Source organism: Apteryx mantelli, chromosome 3, assembly GCF_036417845.1.
Source record: "Apteryx mantelli isolate bAptMan1 chromosome 3, bAptMan1.hap1, whole genome shotgun sequence".
NCBI classification, from domain to species: domain Eukaryota; kingdom Metazoa; phylum Chordata; class Aves; order Apterygiformes; family Apterygidae; genus Apteryx; species Apteryx mantelli.
In genome coordinates, this window is record NC_089980.1 from 140,462,862 (window position 1) to 140,484,430 (window position 21,569).

Genomic DNA, 21,569 nt, shown 5'->3' on the forward strand with positions numbered 1-21,569 from the left:
AGCGACAAAGGACACAGAGAAGGCAGAGGTCCCAAATGCCTTCGGTGCCTCCGTCTTTGGTGCTAAGACCATCCCGCAGGAATCGCACGCCCTGGAGAGCTGGGAGAAAGTCTGGAGAAAGCAAGACTCTCCCTTGGGGGAGGAGGAGGATCAGGGAAGGCATCACTTAAGCAAACCTGGCAGCCACAAGTCCATCCCTGGACCCTGATGGGATGCAGAATCACAGAACGGTTGAGGTTGGCAGGGACCTCTGGAGATCGTCTACGTCCAACCCCCCTGCTCAAGCAGGGTCACCTAGAGCACATTGCACAGGATCATGTCCAGGCGTGTTTTGAATATCTCCAGAGAAGGAGACTCCACAACCTCTCTGGGCAATCTGTTCCAGTGCTCTGTCACCCTCACAGTGAAAAAGTTTTTCCTCATGTTAAGATGGAAGTGTCTGTGTTTCAGTTTGAGCCCATTGCCTCGCGTCCTGTCGCTCTGCACCACTGAGAAGAGTCTGGCCCCATCCTCTCGACACCCTCCCTTCAGATACTTGTACACGTTGATAAGATCTCCTCTCAGCCTTCTCTTCTCCAGGCTAAACAGGCCCAGCTCTCTCAGCCTTTCCTCATGAGAGAGATGCTCCAGTCCCCTCATCATCTTTGTAGCCCTTCGCTGGACTTGCTCCAGTAGTGCCACATCCCTCTTGCACTGGGGAGCCCAGAACTGGACGCAGTACTCCAGATGTGGCCTCACCAGGGCTGAGGAGAGGGGGAGAATCACCTCCCTCGACCTGCTGGCAACACTCTTCCTGATGCACCCCAGGATACCATTGGTCTTCTTGGCCACAAGGGCACATTGCTGCCTCATGGTCAACTTGGTGTCCACCAGCGCCCCCATCTCCTTCTCCGCAGAGCTGCTCTCCAGCAGGTCAACCCCCAACCTGTACTGCTGCATGGGGTTATTCCTCCCCAGGTGCAGGACCCTGCCCTTCCCCTTGCTGAGCTGCAGGAGATTCCTCTCCGCCCACCTCTCCAGCCTCTCCAGGTCCCTCTGAATGGCAGCACAGCCCTCCGGGGCATCGGCCACTCCTCCCAGTTTGGGATCGTCAGCAAACTTGCTGAGGGTGCACTCTGTGCCTTCATCCAGGTCACTGATGAAGAAGCTGAACAAGGCTGGACCCAGTACTGACCCCTGGGGGACACTGCTAGCTACAGGCCTCCAGCTAGACTCTGTGCCGCTGAGCACAACCCTCTGAGCTCTGCCATTCAGCCAGGTCTCAAGCCACCTCACTGTCCACTCATCCAGCCCACACTTCCTGAGCTTGTCTATGAGGATGCTATGGGAGAGAGTGTCAAAAGCCTTCCTCAAGTCAAGGCAGACAACAGCCACTGCTCTCCCCTCATCTACCCAGACAGTCATTCCAGCATAGAAGGCTCTCAGGTTGGTTAAGCATGATTTCCCCTTGGTGAAGCCATGCTGACTACTCCTGATCACCTTCTTCTCCTCCACATGCTTGGAGATGGCCTCCACGATGAGCTGTTGCATCGCCTTTGCAGGGATGGAGAGGAGGCTGACTGGCCTGTAGTTCCCTTGGTCCTCCTCCTTGCCCAATGTGAAGACAGGAGGGACACTGGCTTTCTTCCAGTCTTCAGGCACCTCTCCTATTCTCCATGACCTTTGGGAGATGATGGAGAGTGGCCTAGCAATGACTTTGGCCACTGACACTGCGTCAGCATGCGTGGGTGCATCCCATCAGGGCCCAGGGATGGACTTGTGGCTGCCAGGTTTACTTAAGTGATGCCTCCCTCGATCCTCCTCCTCCTCCCCCAAGGGAGAGTCTTGCTTTCTCCAGACTTTCTCCCAGCTCTCCAGGGCCTGCGATTCCTGCGGGACGGTCTTAGCACCAAAGACGGAGGCACCGAAGGCATTTGGGACCTCTGCCTTCTCTGTGTCCTTGGTCAGTGGGGCCCGCGTTCCCCTGACTCTTCCTTTTGTTACAGCTGCATTTACAGAAGCCCGTCTCGTTGTCCTTGACCTGCCTCGCCACATTCAACTCCGGGGGGTCCTTGGCCTTCCTAGCCCCACCCCTGCGTACTCGGATGACGTCCCGTGATTCCTCCCAGGAATACGTGTGTATGTGTGCGTGTGCATATGTGTGTGTGTGCATGTGTGCATGTGTGAGTGCATGTGTGTGTCTGTGCATGTCCATACGCGTGTGCGTGTGTGAGTGCATGTGCATGTGTGTGCACACACGTGTGCATGTGTGCACAAATGCGTGTGTGAGAGTGCATGTGTGTGCACATGCGTGTGCATGTGTGTGAGTGCATGTGTGCGTGCGTTAGTGCATGTGTGTGCACAATGTGTGTGTGCGTGTGAGTGCATATGCATGTGCCATGTGTGTGCGTGTGTGTGTGAGTGCACGTGCATGTACGTGTGTTTGCACACGCGTGTTCGTGCCGGTCGGCGCGTGCGAGGCGCCAGGGCAGAGCCGGGGGCTCCCGGGTCGCTGCCGCGGCCGCTGGTCCGGGCGCGTGGGGTGGGGCCGTGTCGTTCGGGGCGTGTCTATGCAGATGAGGGCGCGCGGGCCGCCGGGAGACACACAAGGGCACGGGCGCAGCACGGCGTGCGGGGCGGGGCCGTGTCGGTGGGGGCGTGTCTATGCAGATGAGGGCGCGCGGGGGCCGCCGGGAGACACGCGCGGGTGCAGGCGCGGCGCAGCGGGCACGCGGGGTGGCGCGCGTCGGGGTGGCGCGGTGGCGGCGCGCGGGGTGTCGGGGCGCGGCGCGTGCGCGCGTGCGGGGCGCGGGGGTGGGGTGTCGGGGGGTGTCCGTGAGGTGTGTGTGTGTGTCGGGGGGTGAGTTTGTGCGTCGGGGGTGGTTGTGGCATACTTACCTGGCAGGGGAGACACCATGATCAGGCAGGTGGTTTTCCCAGGGCGAGGCTCATCCCTTGCACTCCGGGTGTGCTGACCCCTGCGATTTCCCCAAATGCGGGAAACTCGACTGCATAATTTGTGGTAGTGGGGGACTGCGTTCGCGCTCTCCCCTGGCCGTCTTTGTGTAAAAACAGAATGGTGATTTTGTTTTTGTGTGTCTGTATTTTATATATTTTTATTTCACAACTGGAAAAAGCGAGCGCGCTCTGTTGTTGCCGCAGTGGCCTCGCCCGCGCCGGACCCCGTGTTCGCGGCTCTCGCTGCGCGGCTGATGCGGCCTCCGCTAGTCGCAGCGCGGCTCTGGACGGCGCCTCGGTGTCGTGCACCGGCCCGAGCGGGGCCCGGGCCGGGCTGCACGCGGCGGGGACGGGGCGGCTGCTCCGCGCTCGGGGCTGCTGCCGCCCCGGGGAAGGGGCGGGAGGGACCGCGGGGCGAGGAGCCGGCAGCCGCGCGCCGCGACCCCGTCCCCGTCCCGGGGAGCCCCGGAGCGGAGGCGCCTCCCGCCTCCCCTCCCGGGGGGGTCGTGCCCGGGCAGGGGCCCCCGCGCCCGCGATCCCGCCCCGCCCCGGCCGTCGGGCGCCCAGGTGCTGCGGCCGGGCCCGCCGTTCGCCCGGTGCCGTCCCGCCTCCCGCCGCCGGGGGCTGGACCGGCTCGGCCCCGCCCCGGATCCTCCTCGCCGCCGCGCCGCTCCGCGCCGCACGCGCCTCCTCGGTCGCCGCCGCCGCCGGGCCCGCCCGAGCCCGAGCCCACGTGGAGCCGCCATGGGCAGCCTGGTGCTGCAGGACGGCTCGGTGCTGCGGGGCCGCCCCTTCGGGGCCGCCGCCGCCGCCGCCGGGGAAGTGGGTGAGTGCGGCCGCGCCGGGCTGAGCCCGGGTCCGGTTCCGGTCCCGGTCCCGGTCCCGTCTCGACTCGTCCGTGCGGGCGGCGCGGGCAGGTCCGGCCCCGGGGCGCTCATGTGCCCCGAGATGGGGGGTCCCCGGGGTGCCCCTGTGCCCGATACCCCGGGGGGGCTCCTGCCCGGGGGGGGGGAACCTGCGGGGGTGCAGCCCTCGGGGCTCTGCCCCCCGGGGGCCCAGTCGAGCCCCATCCCCGCAGGGCCCCGCTCTCGCTTTGCCCCCCGCCCTATGTGCGCGGCACAGGGCCCTGGCGTCCCCCTGCCCGGGAAGGGGCCGTGTCAGGGCAGCCCCCAGGGCTGCACATCCCGGGTGCCGTGGGGCCTTGCCCCGCTCTCGGCTCTCGTGCCCATCGCGCCTGGGCCAGGCCGTGGGATGGTGCCGGTGGGGGCTGGGACCTGGGGGGGATGGGGATGTGGATGGGGACAGGGGTGGCTGCTTTCGTGATGTGCGGGACACCCTTGGGCGTGGGGCGGCTCAGCCATCCCCGCGCCCTCGGCGCCCCCCAGCCGGGCAGGGATGCTCCGTCCCCCTGAGCTCGGCTCCTCTCTGCTGCCGCAGTCTTCCAGACGGGCATGGTGGGCTACCCCGAGGCCCTCACCGACCCCTCCTACAAGGCGCAGATCCTGGTGCTCACCTACCCGCTCGTGGGGAACTACGGGGTGCCCCGAGACGAGCCCGACCCCTACGGCCTCAGCAGGGTGAGGGGCAGCGCGGGGCCGTGCAGGCATGGGGCATGGGGCGGCATAGGGCTGTGCAGGCATGGGGCGCTGTGGGGCTGTGCAGGCGTGGGGCAGCGGGGCGGCGTGGGGCCGTGTGGGCGTGGGGCAGCAGGACAGCGTGGGGCTGTGCAGGCATAGGGCGGCATGGGGCCACGCGGGCATGGGGCCTGGGGTGGCATGGGGCCGTGCAGGCATGGGGCATGGGGTGGGTGGCGTGGGGCCATGCGGGCATGGGGCATGGGGCAGTGTGGGGCCGTGCAGGCATGGGGCAGGGGCAGCAGGGCAGTGGGGCTGTGGAAGCGTGGGGCAGTGGGATGGTGCGGGGCCGCGCAGGCACGGGGCAGGGGCAGATGCGGGCGGCCTCGTGCCCTGCGCTCCCGCCAAGGCAGCGGTTCGGGAGGCGACGCTGGGCCCGCGTGGAGCAGCCGGGAATGCGTCGCCCCGGGCAGGCGCGGGCAGCCGGGGCGGGACGCACCCGGGCGTGTGCCGGTTCCCCCGCGGCGCTGTCGGCACCCAGGTCCACGGCTGGGGAAGGTCTCTCCGGGATCCCGCCGCTGGGCGAGCTCCGGCCCGGGAGCCGCGTGGCCGCGGGCGCAGCCGCCCCTGCTCCGAGGGAGGTGTCCGGCCCCGGGGGTCCGGGCAGGGCTGGGGCCGCCCCACGTGCGATGCCCTGCACGATGCCCTGCGTGATGCCGTGCATCCCGGAGGTGCAGGTGGTGCCGTGTGTCCGTCCCCCATCTGCAGAACGGGTGGGGGGTCCCTGCCCCTCTGGGGAAGAGGCAGGAGCAGCTCGTGCCAGACCCTCGGGGCCTCCTGTCGCCTCCCGGCCGCCTCGGCTTGGCTCGGCTCAGTCCCGGGGTCGCCCCCGGCCCCGGGCAAAGTCCAGGCCCCGCTGCAGCCGGCGCCACGTTGGCCTCCCCACAGCTGACCCTGCCGGCTCCCAGGACGTGGGGCCGGGCTGGGGGGTCCCCATCCAGTGGGAAGGCGGCCGTGCTGGCCCCCCCCCCCAGCTGGCAGCCCCCCCCCGGCCGCGCTCACGTTCCCCCCCCGCCGCCCCGCAGTGGTTCGAGTCCAGCAAGATCCACGTGGCCGCGCTGGTGGTGGGCGAGTGCTCGGAGACCCCCAGCCACTGGAGCGCCTCCCGCTCCCTGGACCAGTGGCTCAAGGAGCAGAACATCCCCGGGCTGGAAGGTGGGGATTGGGGGTGGCCGTGGGGCTGGGGGCCGGGGATCGGGGGTGGCCGTGGGGTTGGCGCCGTGGAGGGCGACGATTCGGGCACGAGGCAGGTCTCCGTGCGGGGATTTGTCCCCGCGGGGCCGCCCCGTGCTGGGGCTGGGGGTCTGGGCTGGGGTGGGGGCTCACGGCCGTGCCGGCAGGGGTGGACACCCGGGCCCTGACCAAGAGGATCCGCGAGAAGGGGACGCTGCTGGGGAAGCTGGTGCCGGACGGGACCCCCGAGAAGAGCCTCCCCTTCGAGGACCCCAACGCGCGGCACCTGGTGCAGGAGGTGTCGCTGAAGGTGTGGCCGGGGGGGCTGCGCTGTGGGGCTGGGGCGCCCTGCAGTGGGGCAGCTGGGGGGCTGTGCTGTGGGTCCGGGGGTCCCTGCAGTGGGGCAGCTGGGGGGGCCATGCGGTGGGGCTGGGGCACCCTGCGGTGGGGCAGCCAGGGGGCTGTGCTGTGGGTCCGGGGGTCCCTGCAGTGGGGCAGCTGGGGGGGCCATGCGGTGGGGCTGGGGCACCCTGCAGTGGGGCAGCCAGGGGGCTGTGCTGTGGGTCCAGGGGTCCCTGCAGCGGGGGGGCTGTGCTGGGGGGCCAGGGCACCCTGCAGTGGGGCAGCCGGGGGGCCGCGCTGTGGGGCTGGGGCGCCCTGCAGTGGGGTGATCTAGGGGGTTGTGCTGTGGGTCCGGGGGTCCCTGCAGCGGGGGGGCTGTGCTGGGGGAGCGGGGGTCCCTGCTGTGGGGCCGGGGCGCCCTGCAGTGGAGCAGCTGGGGGGCTGTGCTGTGGGACTGAGGATCCCTGCAGTGTGGCAGCTGGGGGGGCCACGCTGTGGGGCTGGGGCACCCTGCAGTGGGGGGATCTAGGGGGCTGCGCTGCGGGGCTGGGGGTCCCTGCAGCGGGGGGGCTGTGCCGGGGGGCCGGTCCCTGCAGTGGGGCAGCAGGGGGGCTGCACTGTGGGGCCAGGGTGCCTGCAGCAGGGGGGGCTGTGCTGTGGGGCTGGGGGCCTGCAGTGGGGCAGTGGGGGGGCTGTGCCGGGGGGCCGGTCCCCGCAGCCGAGGACGCCGCCTCAGCCCCCCGGCCCCCCAGGCGCCCCGCGTGTTCAACGCCGGCGGGTCGCTGCGCATCACGGCCGTCGACTGCGGCCTGAAGCACAGCCAGGTGCGGTGCCTGTGCGAGCGGGGGGCGGCCGTCACCGTGGTGCCCTGGGACCACGCGCTCGACCCCGCAGGTGGGGCCCTGCCGGCGACGCGCCGCCGGGCACGGGGGGTCGCCGGGCTGGTGCCGGGGGCAGCGGGGAGCCGGGTCCTGCCCTGGGCCAGGGGGCCTCGGGGTGATGCCGTGGGGGGCTGTGGGGCTGGGGTGACTTGGGGTGACCCCATGGGGGGCTGTGGGGGGCTGTGGGATCGAGGTGACGCCCTGGCGGTCCGTGGGGCCGGGGTGCCTTGGGGTGACACTATGGGGGGCCATGGGATTGGGGTGCCTTGGGGTGACCCCATGGGGGGCAGTGGGGTCAGGGTGCCACAGACTGGCCTTGGGAGGGCTGTGGGGCTGGGGTGCCTCGGGGTGACACTATGGGGGGCAGTGGGTGTCTGGTGTCGGGGTGCCTCGGGGTGATGCTGTGGGGGGCTGTGTGGTTGGGGTGCCTTGGGGTGACCCCATGGGGGGCTGTGGGGGTCTGTGGGGTCGAGGTGACGCCCTGGCGGTCCGTGGGGCCGGGGTGCCCTGGGGTGACACTATGGGGGGCAGTGGGGTCAGGGTGCCACAGGCTGGCGCTGGGGGGGGCTGTGGGGCTGGGGTGCCTCGGGGTGATGCTGTGGGGGGCAGTGGGGGTCCATGGGGTCAAGGTGATGCCCTGGGGGTCCGTGGCGTTGGGGTGCCTTGGGGTGATGCCATGGGGGGCAGTGGGGGTCCATGGGGTTGGGGTGACGCCATGGGGGGCAGTGGGGGTCTGTGGGGCCAGGGTGCCTCAGGGTGATGCCATGGGGGGCTGTGTGGTTGGGGTGCCTTGGGGTGACCCTATGGGGGGCTGTGGGGTTGGGGTGCCTTGGGGTGACGCTATGGGGAGCAGCGGGGGTCTGTGGGGTTGGGGTGCCTTGGGGTGATGCCGTGGGGGGCAGTGGGGGTCCGTGGGGTCGGGGCGCCTCGGGGTGATGCCGTGGGGGGCAGTGGGAGTCCGTGGGGCCAGGGTGCCTCGGGGTGACGCCGCGGGGGTCTGCGGGGCCGGGGCGCCTCGGGGTGACGCCGCGGGGGGCCGTGTGGGGCCGTGGTGCCCGGCGCGACCCCCGTGCGCCCCGGCAGACTTCGACGGGCTGTTCGTCAGCAACGGCCCCGGGGACCCGCAGCGGTGCCAGGAGACGGTGCGCAGCCTGCGCCGCGTGCTGGCCGCCCCGCGGCCCCGGCCCCTCTTCGGCGTCTGCCTGGGCCACCAGCTGCTCTCGCTGGCCCTGGGCGCCCGCACCTACAAGATGAAGTGAGCGGCGGCCGCGGCGGATGGGGGGCGGCCGCGGGGGGGGGAGGCCGCGGGCTGGGGGCGGGCGGCCCTGACGCCGGCGCCCGCGCAGGTACGGCAACCGCGGGCACAACCAGCCCTGCGTGCACGAGGACACGCGGCGCTGCTTCATCACCGCCCAGAACCACGGCTTCGCGGTGGAGGCCGGCAGCCTGCCGCCCGGCTGGGCCCCGCTCTTCACCAACGCCAACGACCGCTCCAACGAGGGCCTGGTGCACGAGCACAAGCCCTTCTTCAGGTGGGGCCCCGGGGGGGGGGGGGCCGCGGGGGGGGGGGGTGGCACCGCGGGGCCGGGCCTGACGCCCCCTTTGCAGCGTCCAGTTCCACCCCGAGCACCGCGCCGGCCCCACGGACCTCGAGGGGCTCTTCGACGTCTTCGTGGAGACGGTGCGGGACCTGCAGAGGGGAGACGGCAGCCCCAAAACAGGTGGGTGGGGGGCGGGAAGCCCCGGGCACGGCCTTGCCCCGGAGGGTGGGGTGGGGGGGGGGATGGGACGCTCCCCCTGCCGTGCAGCCCCATAGCAGCGCTACAACTGCAGGGGACGCCCCGGTGTGGGGCTGCACGTGGGGGCCTGGGGGGCTGCACGGGGGCCATGGGGCCGGCGCTGCGTTTGGGGGCCACCTGTGGGGTGGTAGGGCTTGGGGCTGGAGGTGTGCATGGGGGGCCGTGGGGCCAGGGCTGGGCATGGGGGGCCGTGCTCAGGGCCGTGGGTCTGGGTCTGCCTCTGGGGCTGGGGGCTGCTGTGCTTGGGGATGGGCTGCTCTCGGGGCCACGGGATGGGGCCCGTGCTGGGGGCTGGGGCTGGGTGCGGGGCCGGGGGCCATGTTTGGGGCCGCACTGGGGCCAGAGCTGCATTCAGGGCTGTGGGGCCGGGGGGCACGTTCAGGGCCGTGGGTCTGGGGGCTGCATTGGTGGTCGTGGGGCCCCGCGGCCCCGTCCCCCTCGTGGTCCCGTCACATCCCCGTTGCGTCCCGTCCCGTGCCCAGTGCGGGAGCGGCTGCGGGAGCGTCTGGGCTACGGCGAGGCGCCGGCGGCGGGGCAGGAGGCGGCCCGGCCCCGCAAGGTGCTGATCCTGGGCTCCGGCGGCCTCTCCATCGGGCAGGCGGGCGAGTTCGACTACTCGGGGTCGCAGGTGAGCGCCGGCTCGGGGGGGCCGGGCCGCCCCGGTGCGGGGCCGGGCCGGGGGGCGACGCGCTGTGACCCCTCCGCTCTCCGCAAGGCCATTAAAGCCCTGAAGGAGGAGAACATCCAGACGGTGCTGATCAACCCCAACATCGCCACGGTGCAGACCTCCAAGGGGCTGGCGGACAAGGTCTATTTCCTGCCCATCACCCCCGAGTACGTCACCCAGGTGAGGCTGGCGCGGGGCCGCTGGGGCGCGGGCGGGAGAGGGGCTGTGCGTGGGCACAGGATCGCAGAGCGGCTGGGGCCAGCAGGGACCTCTGGAGACCATCTGGTCCAGCACCCTCTTCTCACAGGGACACGGGGCCATGGGGGACGACGGAGGGGTGACCTGACAGCGGGTGGTTGGGGCTGGCAGCAGCAGGGCACGTTCTGTGAGGCCACCACGACCCCGCGCCCCACGGCCCCACACTTCCCCCCACAGGTGATCCGAAACGAGCGCCCCGACGGGATCCTGCTCACCTTCGGGGGGCAGACGGCCCTCAACTGCGGCGTGGAGCTCACCAAGGCCGGGGTGCTGGAGCGGTACCACGTGCGGGTGCTGGGCACCCCCGTCGCCTCCATCGAGATGACGGAGGATCGCAAGGTCTTCGTGGAGAAGATGGAGGAGATCGGGGAGCACGTGGCGCCCAGCGAGGCTGCGGCCTCCCTGGAGCAGGTCCGAGGGAGGGATGGGGCAGATCTGGGGGGTGGGCTGGAGGGGACGGGATGGGGGCAGCTCCTGGAGCAGGATGGAGGGGACGGGATGGGGGCAGCTCCTGGGGCAGGATGGAGGGGGCAGTTCCCAGGGCAGGATGGAGGGGCAGGTGGGTGCAGGACGCTGCCCTCCCCGTGCCCCATTGGTCTCCTGCCCCCCCAGGCGCAGGCCGCGGCCGAGCGGCTCGGGTACCCGGTGCTGGTGCGCTCCGCCTATGCCCTGGGGGGCCTGGGCTCCGGCTTCGCCAACTCGCGGGAGGAGCTGGTGGCCCTGGTGAGCCAGGCCTTCACCCACACGTCGCAAGTGCTGGTGGACAAGTCCCTCAAGGGCTGGAAGGAGATCGAGTACGAGGTGGTGCGGGACGCCTACAACAACTGCGTCACGGTACGCGGCGGGGACGCCGACCCCTGCCCAGGCTGCGTGCGGAGGGCTTCGCTGAGGGGGTGCTGGGGACGTTGGAGGGCCGAGGCTCCCCGGGGGGGCTCCCCTCCCAACCCCGCTCCCCAGGGGGGCTCCCGGCCCCTCGCTTGGCACTAGCGCTACTGCTGTGTGCAGTGGGAGCTGGGTTCGCCTGCAGCACGATCCCCTGCACCCTCATCCTGGGAGGACACCAAGGGGATGTGTTCATGCCCTGCCTGTGCCAGGTGCCTGGTGTCCACCCCGGGGCAAGGGGGTGGCTGGGAGCCACGTGGGGCTGGCCCAGGGCTCGGGGGAACCGTGGGGTGAGAGCACGTGTGGGGCGGTCAGGACCCCCGGCCGCCCGCGGTGACCCTCATCCCGTCCAGGTGTGCAACATGGAGAACCTGGACCCGCTGGGGATCCACACGGGCGAGTCGATCGTGGTGGCGCCCAGCCAGACCCTCAACGACACGGAGTACTTCATGCTGCGCCGCACGGCGGTGAAGGTGGTGCAGCACCTGGGCATCGTGGGCGAGTGCAACATCCAGTTCGCCCTGAACCCCGAGTCGGAGCAGGTGAGCGCGGCCCCCGGCCCGTGGGAGCCCCGGCCCCCGGCACGTCTCCCTGCCAGGCCAACGCTCCCGCTGGGGAGAGCCTGGCTGCGGGGCTGGGTCCTGCCTGCGCTGTCCCGTGGGGCCGTGGTGCCCATCGTCCCTGCGCGGGAACAGCTCCTCCCGCATCCCAGCTGTCGCGGGGCCGTTGCTCCGGCACGGCACATCAGCTCTCCGGTCTGCTCCCGCAGTACTACATCATCGAGGTGAACGCCCGGCTCTCCCGCAGCTCGGCCCTGGCCAGCAAGGCCACCGGTTACCCCCTGGCCTACGTGGCCGCCAAGCTGGCTCTGGGCATCCCCCTGCCCGTCCTCAGGTAACGGTGCTGCTCCACGTCCCGTGGCGCCGGGAGCCCGGGCAGAGCCGCAGGTCTGCTCCGGTGGCCTTGCGCCCTCCTGCGGGGCGGCACCGGCCGCTGACCCGTCCTGTCCCGTCCCCAGGAACTCCGTCACCAACTCCACCACGGCCAACTTCGAGCCCAGCCTGGACTACTGCGTGGTGAAGATCCCGCGCTGGGACCTCAGCAAGTTCCTGCGCGTCAGCACCAAGATCGGCAGCTCCATGAAGAGCGTGGGTGAGCGCGGCGGGCGATGCGACGGCAGGTAGCACGGGTGAGCGCGGCGGGTGGCCCTGGCGCCCCGCTCACCGCCCCGTCCGGCAGGGGAGGTCATGGCCATCGGGAGGAACTTCGAGGAGGCTTTCCAGAAGGCGCTGCGGATGGTGGACGAGAACTGCGTGGGCTTCGACCACACCGTGAAGCCGGCCTCGGACGTGGTGAGCGCTGGAGCTCAGCGGGGTGGGATGGCAGTGGGACGGCACTGGGGCAGGAGCTGCGGGGACGATCCTGGGGGTGGCAGCCGGCCAGGCCGCTCCGGCCCTGCTCATCCCTCCACCCGGCAGGAGCTGGAGACGCCCACGGACAAGCGGATCTTCGTGCTGGCGGCCGCGCTGCGGGCCGGCTACTCCATCGAGCGCCTCTACGAGCTGACCAAGATCGACCGCTGGTTCCTGCACAAGATGAAGAACATCACGGACCATGCGGTGCTGCTGGAGTCGTACCACGAGGAGCAGAGCACCATGCCGCCCACCGTGCTCAAGCGGGCCAAGCAGCTTGGCTTCTCCGACAAGCAGGTGGCCCTGGCGGTGCTCAGGTAACGCGGGGCGGGTGGCGGAGGGGCGGCTGCGGCCCTGCTCCGCTCCCGGCGCCGGGGCCAAGCGCTCGCTCTGCCCCTCGCAGCACGGAGCTGGCCGTGAGGAAGATGCGGCGTGACCTGAAGATCCTGCCGGTGGTGAAGCAGATCGACACGGTGGCCGCGGAGTGGCCAGCCCAAACCAACTACCTGTACCTGACCTACAACGGCACCGAGCACGACCTGGCCTTCCGCGAGCCCCACGTCATGGTCATCGGCTCCGGCGTCTACCGCATCGGCAGCAGCGTGGAGTTCGACTGGTGCGCCGTGGGCTGCATCCAGGAGCTCCGCAAGGTCGGCTGGGCTCCGGGCGCCCCGGCGGGACCAGCGGTTGGGCCTGGGCGGGCGTCCGCGGGGGCAGCCGTGGGTCTGGGGCCCGAACGCCTGGGACGTGGGCGGGAGGATGGGGCTGGGGCGGAGGGGGGCAGCTGGGGGCCCCTGGGCCTCATCTCGTCATCTCCCTCCTGCCCCTGCAGATGGGCTTCAAGACCATCATGGTGAACTACAACCCGGAGACGGTGAGCACCGACTACGACATGTGCGACCGCCTCTACTTCGACGAGATCTCCTTTGAGGTGAGGGGGGCCGGGGGCCCTGCCTGCTGGGGGGGGGGATGCCCCAGGCCCTGCTCGCCGTGGGGCTGGCTGGGGTGAGGGCTGCCGGTGGCCCAGTCCCAGCTGTCCCCATGCCCCACGCGGCGCCCGCAGGTGGTGATGGACATCTACGAGCTGGAGAACCCCGAGGGCGTCATCCTGTCCATGGGGGGGCAGCTGCCCAACAACATCGCCATGGCCCTGCACCGGCAGCAGTGCCGCATCCTGGGCACCTCCCCGGAGGCCATCGACTCCGCCGAGAACCGCTTCAAGTTCTCCCGCCTGCTCGACACCATCGGCATCAGCCAGCCCCTCTGGAAGGAGCTCTCCGACATGGAGGTGGGGGCCGGGGACGCGGGGGCGGTGGGGACGGGAGGCGTGGGGGGCCACGGAGGGCGATGGGGGGCCGCGGCCCTCGGCGCGTCCCCTGAAGGCGCCCGCTCTCCCGCAGTCGGCCAAGCAGTTCTGCTGCAAGGTGGGGTACCCCTGCGTCGTGCGCCCCTCCTACGTGCTGAGCGGTGCGGCCATGAACGTGGCCTACTCGGACAGTGACCTGGAGAAGTTCTTGAGCAACGCCGTGGCCGTGTCCAAGGAGCAGCCCGTGGTCATCTCCAAGTTCATCCAGGAGGCCAAGGTCAGCGAGGGCTCCCGTGGCTGAGTTTGGCTGCTCCAGCAGCCCCCATGGGGGCCAGGTTCCCCCCCAGGCCCTCACTGGCTGCAGGCTGAGGCTGTGCTCCCGCCCCCAGGAGATCGATGTGGACGCGGTGGCCTGCGACGGCGTGGTGGTGGCCATCGCCATCTCGGAGCATGTGGAGAACGCCGGGGTGCACTCGGGCGACGCTACGCTGGTGACGCCCCCCCAGGACATCACCCCCAAGACGCTGGAGCGCATTAAGGCCATCGTCCACGCCATCGGGCAGGAGCTGCAGGTCACCGGACCCTTCAACCTGCAGCTCATCGCCAAGGTACTGCAGTCGGCGAGGGCTGTGTCGGGCCGGTACTGTGCTGTGCTGGGACTTTGCTGGTGCCAGCATGCCAGGGCGGCTGGGAGGGTCCCTGTCCCAGCCCTGTGGCCCCCAGACGTGCCCCACACCCGACCTCTCCTGCAGGATGACCAGCTGAAGGTGATCGAGTGCAACGTGCGCGTGTCCCGCTCCTTCCCCTTCGTCTCCAAGACCCTGGGGGTGGACCTGGTGGCCCTGGCCAGCCAGGTGATCATGGGTGAGGACGTGGAGCCTGTGGGGCTCATGACGGGCACGGGCATCGTCGGCGTCAAGGTGAGCGGGACGTGGGGGGCGGCAGCAGGGGCTCTGGGGGGCCGAGGGGCCCCTGGGCGGTCTCTGAGCCCTGCCTCCCCCAGGTGCCCCAGTTCTCCTTCTCGCGCCTGGCGGGCGCCGACGTGGTGCTGGGCGTGGAGATGACCAGCACGGGCGAGGTGGCCTGCTTCGGGGAGAACCGCTGCGAGGCGTACCTGAAGGCCATGCTTAGCACCGGCTTCAAGATCCCCAAGAAGAACATCCTGCTGACCATCGGCAGCTACAAGGTGCGGGGTGGGAGACCCCGCGGGGCAGGGGGACCCCGCGGCCCGTCTCCACGCTCTGATGGCCCCCGGGGTCGTTGCAGAACAAGAGCGAGCTGCTGCCCACGGTGCGGACGCTGGAGAGCCTCGGCTACAAGCTGTACGCCAGCCTGGGCACCGCCGACTTCTACACCGAGCACGGCATCAAGGTGGGGCTCTGGGGCCCAGCGGGCGGGGGGCGTCCGCGGGGGGCCGGCGTGGGCGCACGGGGCCGTGACGGCGCGCCTTGCCACGGCAGGTGATGGCTGTGGACTGGCACTTCGAGGAGGCGGACGGCAGCGAGGCGGGCGCCCGGGAGACGCAGCGCAGCATCCTGGACTACCTGGCCGAGAACCACTTCGAGATGGTCATCAACCTGTCGATGCGCAACTCGGGGGGCCGCCGGCTCTCCTCCTTCGTCACCAAGGGCTACCGCACCCGGCGCCTGGCCGTCGACTACTCCGTGCCGCTCATCATCGACATCAAGTGCACCAAGCTCTTCGTGGAGGTGGGGCTGGGCGCGGGTGGCCGAGATGGGGTGCAGGCTGTGGGGGGGGGCAGACGGGGCTGGCAAGGAGGGTGCTGGCGGGGGAAGTGCCACCGGGGTTTCCGTGGGGTTGGGGCGTACGTGGGGGTGTCTGGCACGTCCCTGGCTGTGGGGGGGGGGGTCATTTTTGGGGTAGGGGAGCGCTGAGGCAGATGTCCTCGCCCTGGACCTGCCCTGGCCCCCGGCCCCGCTGCTCCCCAGCCCCCGAAGACGGGTCCTGTCCCCGCAGGCGCTGGGGCAGATCGGGGCAGCACCCCCGCTGAAGATGCACGTGGACTGCATGACGTCCCAGAAGCTCATCCGCCTGCCGGGTAGGTGGGACCGCGGCCGCGGTGGGGCCGGGGGCTGCGCCCGGCACGGTGCCACCTGCCCCCTGGGAGGGGAGGGGAGGGGAGACGCTGCCCCAAGGGCTGCCCGCGCTGACGCTGCCCCTCCCCAGGGCTGATCGACATCCACGTGCACCTCCGCGAGCCCGGCGGCACCCACAAGGAGGACTTCGCCTCGGGCACGGCGGCCGCCCTGGCGGGGGGCGTCACCATGGTGTGTGCCATGCCCAACACCAGCCCCGCCGTCACCGACGCCGCCTCCTTCGCCCTGGCGCAGAAGGTAACGGGCTGCCGGCGTCCCCTCGGCGTCCCCGGGCTGCAGGGCCAGCCAGGGGCACAGACCCCCCCTTCCCGTCGCCGACCCCCCTCTCGCTCCCCGCAGCTGGCCGAGGCCGGGGCCCGCTGCGACTTCGCCCTCTTCCTGGGGGCCTCGTCGGACAACGCCGGCTCCCTGGGCCCCGTGGCCGGGGCGGCCGCCGGGCTCAAGATGTACCTGAACGACACCTTCTCCGACCTGCGGATGGACGACGTGTCGCTGTGGATGCAGGTGAGCCACGGGGGGCCGGGGCGCGCGGGGGGCCGAGGCGAGCGGGGGGCCGGGGCGGACGTGGCCCAGCGGCTCCCTCTCCCCCAGCACTTTGAGCAGTGGCCGCGGCACCTGCCCATCGTGGCCCACGCGGAGCGGCAGACGGTGGCCGCCGTCCTGATGGTGGCTCAGCTGTACCAGCGCCCCGTGCACATCTGCCACGTGGCCCGCAGGGAGGAGGTGAGCGACCGGGGACCGGGGCGCGGGGCTCCGCCGTCATCCCGGGGCCGGGGCGCACGGCGCTGCCCGCGGGGTCCCTTCGGGGCCGGCGCTCACCGCGGCCCCCCCAGATCCTGCTCATCAAGGCGGCGAAGCAGAAGGGGGTCCCGGTGACGTGCGAGGTGGCCCCGCATCACCTCTTCCTGTGCCGGGACGACCTGGGGCGCCTCGGGGAGGGCCGCGGGGCCGTGCGGCCGGCGCTGGGCACCCGCCAGGACCTGGAGGCCCTCTGGGAGAACATGGACACCATCGACTGCTTTGCCACGGACCACGGTGAGCCCGGGGGGACCGGGGTCCTCGTGGCCTTGGGGCAGGGGACGGGCGGAGGGGCGGGCGCCCGCCCCACGGTGACCGTCTCCATCCTGCGGTGACTGTCCCCATCCCGCAGCCCCACACACGCTGGAGGAGAAGCAGGGCCAGGAGCCGCCCCCCGGGTACCCCGGCCTGGAGACGATGCTGCCCCTGCTGCTGACGGCCGTGTCCGAGGGGCGTCTGGCCGTGGAGGACATCGTCCAGCGCCTCTACGAGAACCCCCGCAAGATCTTCGGGCTGCCGGCGCAGGAGGACACCTACGTGGAGGTAGGACCCTGCCCTGGCGCCCGCCACGCCGGCCGCGCCGGCCCTGACCCACTCCCGCCCGCAGGTGGACCTGGAGCACGAGTGGATCGTCCCCGGGCACACGGCCTTCTCCAAGGCCCGGTGGACGCCCTTCGAGGGCATGAGGTTGAAGGGGACGGTGCGGAGGGTCGTGCTGCGCGGGGAGGTCGCCTACATCGACGGCCAGGTGAGGCCCCGGCCCTCGTCCCCGGCGCCTCTGCGTGCCGGGGGCTCGGTTGCCATCCCCCCCGTGTGTGGGGCAGGCAGGTGACCCGGGGGTCCCCCCCGTCCCCGCACCGAGCCCGTCGCCCGCTGTCGCCCGCAGGTACTGGTGCCCCCCGGCTACGGGCAGGACGTGAGGAAGTGGCCGGCGGGAGCCGTGCCAGCGCCGCCCGCGGCCCCCGCCAAGGAGAGCGCGAAGGTAGGGGGTGCCGGGGTGGCAGGGGGGCGCCAGGGCCGCCCGCTCCGGTCCCAGCTCGGCCTCTCCCCGCAGACCCCCGAGCGGCCCCGGCATACTGCGGCCGGCGAGACGCTGCGCAGCCGAGCCTCCAGCCCGCGCCGGGCCGGCCCCGGGGCCGAGGGCCGCTTCCACCTGCCGCCCCGCATCCACCGGGCCTCCGACCCCGGGCTGCCAGGTGAGGGGCGCGCGGCGGCGGCACGGCGTGGCGGGCGGCGGGGCGCGAGCGCGCGTGCCGCCCGGGCGCCGCGGCCGGGGCGGCCCCGCTGACGCCGTGCCCTTGTGTCCCGTTCAGCGTTCCGGAGGCTGGGAGCCGCGCACCGCCCGGGCGCCCGAGGCACCGGTAATGTCGGGGGGGGGACTCACTCAGACAACGAGACGCGGCCGCACTAAGGGCGCTAACCGCAGCCGATGAGTGCATCCCCTCCCCCAGGTGCCGCGTGGCCGCCGCCGGGCACCCCGGGGCTTCCGGCGGGATGTGGCCTGGCCCCCGCTCTCCCGGCCCGCGCGGCACCTCGGGGACCCCTGGCCTGCCAGTGTGATTTGGGTCGCGTCCGATCGGGTCTGCAGGGCAGCTGTGCCCCAGGCGTGCGGGGAGAGGGGCACGGCGCTGCGGTTAGGCCTGTCCTTGCTCTGGGAGACCGTCACCCTAGAGCCAGGCCTCGCGGGGCCTTTGCTCCCGGGGGGCCGGGCCGGGCCATTCAGCTCTGGCAGCACCCGGGCAGAACAGGGTTGGGGCGGCTGCAGCCCCCCGGCCTCTTAACGCTACCGTTCCCCTCTCCCGCCCAGCCGAAGACGCCCGGGAAAAGGCCAGCAGGAAGGCGGTGGAGGCCGGTGAGTGCCTTGCAGGAGCAGGGATATCCAGGAGGGGCGGGAGCGCCAGGGGCCGTGCGCGCCCCAGCGCTGCGACCCCGCAGCCCCAGCACGGAGAGCCCAGCTGGGCTCCGGCAGGGACGGGACCCACGGGCTCAGTGGCTGCTCTCACTGCTGCAGATCCGGCTGCAATCCAGGACGGCGGCTTCTACGCGCCAGGACCCTTCCCGCGCCAGGCCTCCCCCCAGAGCACGCCCCACTTCCTGACCTCCCCGCTGCTGCACCCCCTCGTTGGGCAGCACGTGCTCTCCGTCCGGCAGTTCTCCAAGGAGCAGGTGCCCAGGGCGCTGGCAGGGTGCTGGGAGGCAGGGCTGCATCCGCAGCTGGGTGCGGTGCCGTGGGTGCCCCAGCTGAACATGCAGAGAGGCCACGGTGCCGCATGCACCCTGGCTAAGCGTGCACGGGGCTATAGTGCTGCGTATGCCCCAGCTGAACATGTACAGGTGCCGTGTGCACCCTGGCTAAGCGTGCACGGGGCTATAGTGCTGCGTATGCCCCAGCTGAACATGTACAGGTGCTGCGTGCACCCTGGCTAAGCGTGCACGGGGCTATAGTGCTGCGTATGCCCCAGCTGAACATGTACAGGTGCTGCGTGCACCCTGGCTAAGTGTGCATGGGGGCCATGGTGCCATGTGCGCCCCCATGAACATGCACAGGGGCTGTGATGCTGCGTGTGCCCTGGACAAGCGTGCACAGGGGCTGCGGTGCCGTGTGCGCCCCAGACAAGCATGTGGGAGCTGCAGTGCCATGTGTGCCCCAGACGAGCGTGCACAGGGGCTGCAGTGCTGCGTGTGCCCCGAATGAGTGCGCACAGACAGGGGATGCGGTGCCGAATGTGCCCTGGACAAGTGTGCAGGAGCTGCAGTGCCACATGTGCGCTGGACAAGCATGCACGGGGGCCGTAGTGCCACATGTGCCCCAGATGAGTGTGCACAGACAGGGGCTGCGGTGCTGCATGTGCCCTGGATGAGCATGCACGGGGGCTGCAGTGCTGCTTGCGCCCCAGATGAGCATGCACAGACAGGGACGGAGGTGCCACATCTGCCCCAGATGAGGGTGCATGGGGACTGCAGTGCCATATACACCCCGGATGAGCATGCGCGGGGGCCACGGTGCTGCACGTGTCCCAGACAAGTGTGCGCTAGTGCACCCTGGATGAGCCACGGTGCCGCACGCAGCCCAGCGCTCCCAGCTGAGCTCTGGCTGAGCCACCTCTCCTCGTAGATGTCGCATCTGTTCAACGTGGCGCACACCCTGCGCATGCTGGTGCAGAAGGAGCGGAGCCTGGACATCCTCAAGGTGAGCGGGAGCGGGCTGTGGGGCAGTGGGGAGGCGGCTGGGCGCCCTGCACTGCCTGCTCTGGCTCGCGGCCCTGGGCGCCCAGTGCTGACGCACGGCCCCCCAGGGCAAGGTGATGGCATCCATGTTCTACGAGGCGAGCACGCGGACCAGCAGCTCCTTCGCCGCTGCCATGTGCCGCCTGGGTGGCTCCGTGCTGCCCTTCTCCGAGGCCACCTCCTCGGTGCAGAAGGGTGAGTCGCTGGCCGACTCCGTGCAGACCATGTGCTGCTACGCCGACGTGCTGGTGCTGCGGCACCCACAGCCGGGCGCCGTTGAGGTGAGCGGGGCCGGGGGCTGGCGGGACGTGCCCTGCGCCGGCCAGGCTGGGGGGTGGCCACGTCCTGCCCCGGGGGTGACGGGGGGCCCTGCCCCGATGGCGGTAGTCGCGGGGTGCCCTGCAGGGCAGGAGGCTCTGCCTGGTCCTGCCCCAGCGGGGCTGGGCGAGTTGGATGGGTCCTGCCCCAGCAGGGCTGGGGATTTGGTCATGTCCCACCCTGACATCAGGGACATAAACCATGTCCTGCCCCGGTGGGGCCGGGGGCCAAGTGGTACCCGCGCTCAGCCCAGCCTGTGCTCCCAGCTGGCGGCCAAGCACTGCCGCAAGCCGGTGATCAACGCCGGGGACGGGGTGGGGGAGCACCCCACGCAGGCGCTGCTCGACATCTTCACCATCCGCGAGGAGCTGGGCACCGTCAACGGCATGACAGTAAGGCTGGGGCCGTGGGAGGGGGCTGCGCCCGCACTGCCGTGGCCAGGCCGGGCGCCGCGTCCCGCCCCGCACCCGCGCTCACCCGCTCGCGCAGATCACCATGGTGGGGGACCTGAAGCACGGGCGCACGGTGCACTCGCTGGCCTGCCTGCTGACCCAGTACCGCATCAACCTGCGCTACGTCACCCCCCGCAACCTCCGCATGCCGGCCGACATCATCCACTTCGTGGCCTCCAAGGGCATCAAGCAGGTGAGCGTGCTGGGGCGGGCGGCCGGGGAATGGGGCCGTGCCCTCCCGTGGCCCCCGCTCATGGCGCTGCCCCCCAGGAGGAGTTCGAGAGCATCGAGGAGGCCCTGCCCGACACCGACGTGCTCTACATGACCCGCATCCAGAAGGAGCGCTTCGAGTCGGCGGCGGAGTACGAGGCGGTGAGCGTGGGGCGGCCTGGGGGGGGGGACCAGGCCCCTGGGGGGGCAGGGTGGGGGGGTCTGTCCCCATGCTGGGGGGCTCCCGAGCTCAGGGCCGTGCCCCCGCAGTGCTTCGGGCAGTTCATCCTGACACCGCACATCATGACGCGGGCCAAGGAGAAGATGGTGGTGATGCACCCCATGCCGCGGGTCAACGAGATCAGGTGGGGGCAGCGGGGCTGGGGGGTCCCGGGCAGCGGCTGGGGGGCTCTGGCAGGGGCGTCTCATCCATGCGGGAGGCTGGAGGGGTCGGCTGGATCGGGGCAGGGATGGGGGGCTTGTGCCAGGCTGGGGGGCCTGGGGAAGGGACTGTGCCAGGCTGGGGGGTCCTGGGCAGCGGCTGGGGGGTCCCAGGTGGACAGTGGGGTCCTGAGGGGGGGGGGCTGTGCAGGCATGGGGGGTCCCATGGTGGGCTGGGGGGGCCTGTGCTGGGCTGGGGGGGCCTGGGGAGGGGGATGTGCTGGAGCCCCCCCCGGGGGGGAGGTTGTGCTGGAGCCCAGGGGGGGCCGGGGGTCCCGGGGGTCGATGCCGGGCTGGGGGGGCCCCGGGGGGGCCGGTGCTGGGAAGGGGGCGGGGGCCCCGGGGGGGTCGGTGCTGTTCTCATGGGGGCGTCGGGGCCGGGAAGGGGGCTGGGGGCACGGGGGGGGGGGCTGGTATCGGGCCCCCAGGGGGTCGGGGCCGGATGGAGATGGGGGGGCGGAGGGGGGGGTCCGCGCTGGCCCCGCCCCCTGACGCCGTTTCCGCAGCGTGGAGGTGGACTCGGACCCGCGCGCCGCGTACTTCCGGCAGGCGGAGAACGGCATGTACATGCGCATGGCCCTGCTGGCCACCGTCCTCGGCCGCTACTAGCCCCGCCCAATAAACCGCCCGCCCCGCCCTCGCCCCGCCTCCTCCCTCCGCGCGCCGCCGACCGCCGCGGAGGCCCCGCCCTCTGACGCCGTCGCCGCCGCGCCA

At 71.4% G+C, this 21,569-nt stretch overlaps 1 protein-coding gene and 1 non-coding gene across 3 annotated transcripts; both read left to right on the plus strand.

Annotated features, from left to right (window-relative positions):
- Positions 1 to 2,869: 2,869 nt before the first annotated feature.
- LOC136991710 (U1 spliceosomal RNA) lies at positions 2,870 to 3,033 on the plus strand. Its single transcript, XR_010883922.1, has one exon. It is a non-coding gene; the product is annotated as a U1 spliceosomal RNA (small nuclear RNA).
- A 578-nt stretch (positions 3,034 to 3,611) lies between these two features.
- CAD (carbamoyl-phosphate synthetase 2, aspartate transcarbamylase, and dihydroorotase) lies at positions 3,612 to 21,495 on the plus strand. Of its 2 annotated transcripts, XM_067294521.1 has the most exons (45): positions 3,612 to 3,763; positions 4,375 to 4,514; positions 5,597 to 5,726; positions 5,912 to 6,054; positions 6,839 to 6,980; positions 8,051 to 8,222; positions 8,314 to 8,499; positions 8,576 to 8,688; positions 9,249 to 9,394; positions 9,482 to 9,613; positions 9,869 to 10,102; positions 10,304 to 10,525; positions 10,927 to 11,115; positions 11,343 to 11,467; positions 11,592 to 11,725; positions 11,813 to 11,925; positions 12,052 to 12,302; positions 12,389 to 12,635; positions 12,818 to 12,916; positions 13,049 to 13,273; positions 13,386 to 13,568; positions 13,681 to 13,899; positions 14,044 to 14,211; positions 14,295 to 14,477; positions 14,558 to 14,662; positions 14,752 to 15,000; positions 15,269 to 15,350; positions 15,479 to 15,645; positions 15,748 to 15,912; positions 16,000 to 16,131; positions 16,242 to 16,443; positions 16,559 to 16,749; positions 16,814 to 16,954; positions 17,093 to 17,188; positions 17,261 to 17,402; positions 17,520 to 17,567; positions 18,014 to 18,058; positions 18,218 to 18,372; positions 19,322 to 19,396; positions 19,503 to 19,715; positions 20,019 to 20,144; positions 20,242 to 20,397; positions 20,475 to 20,576; positions 20,685 to 20,779; positions 21,362 to 21,495. In XM_067294521.1, the coding sequence occupies exons 1-45, from the start codon at positions 3,682 to 3,684 to the stop codon at positions 21,462 to 21,464; spliced, it is 6,768 nt and encodes a 2,255-aa protein (XP_067150622.1). In that variant the 5' UTR covers positions 3,612 to 3,681; the 3' UTR covers positions 21,465 to 21,495. The 2 variants fall into 2 exon arrangements, with proteins under 2 accessions (XP_067150622.1, XP_067150623.1); XM_067294522.1 differs by lacking the exon at positions 17,520 to 17,567.
- Positions 21,496 to 21,569: the final 74 nt, after the last annotated feature.

What these genes read in the sequence shown, in the direction of transcription:
- CAD (XM_067294521.1), top strand. Translation starts at nt 3,682, where the DNA reads ATGGGCAGCCTGGTGCTGCAGGACGGCTCGGTGCTGCGGGGCCGCCCC. An exon ending in GCATCCAGGAGCTCCGCAAG is followed by an intron (nt 12,636 to 12,817) that starts GTCGGCTGGGCT and finishes CTGCCCCTGCAG; the next exon opens with ATGGGCTTCAAGACCATCAT. An exon ending in AGGAGGACACCTACGTGGAG is followed by an intron (nt 16,750 to 16,813) that starts GTAGGACCCTGC and finishes TCCCGCCCGCAG; the next exon opens with GTGGACCTGGAGCACGAGTG.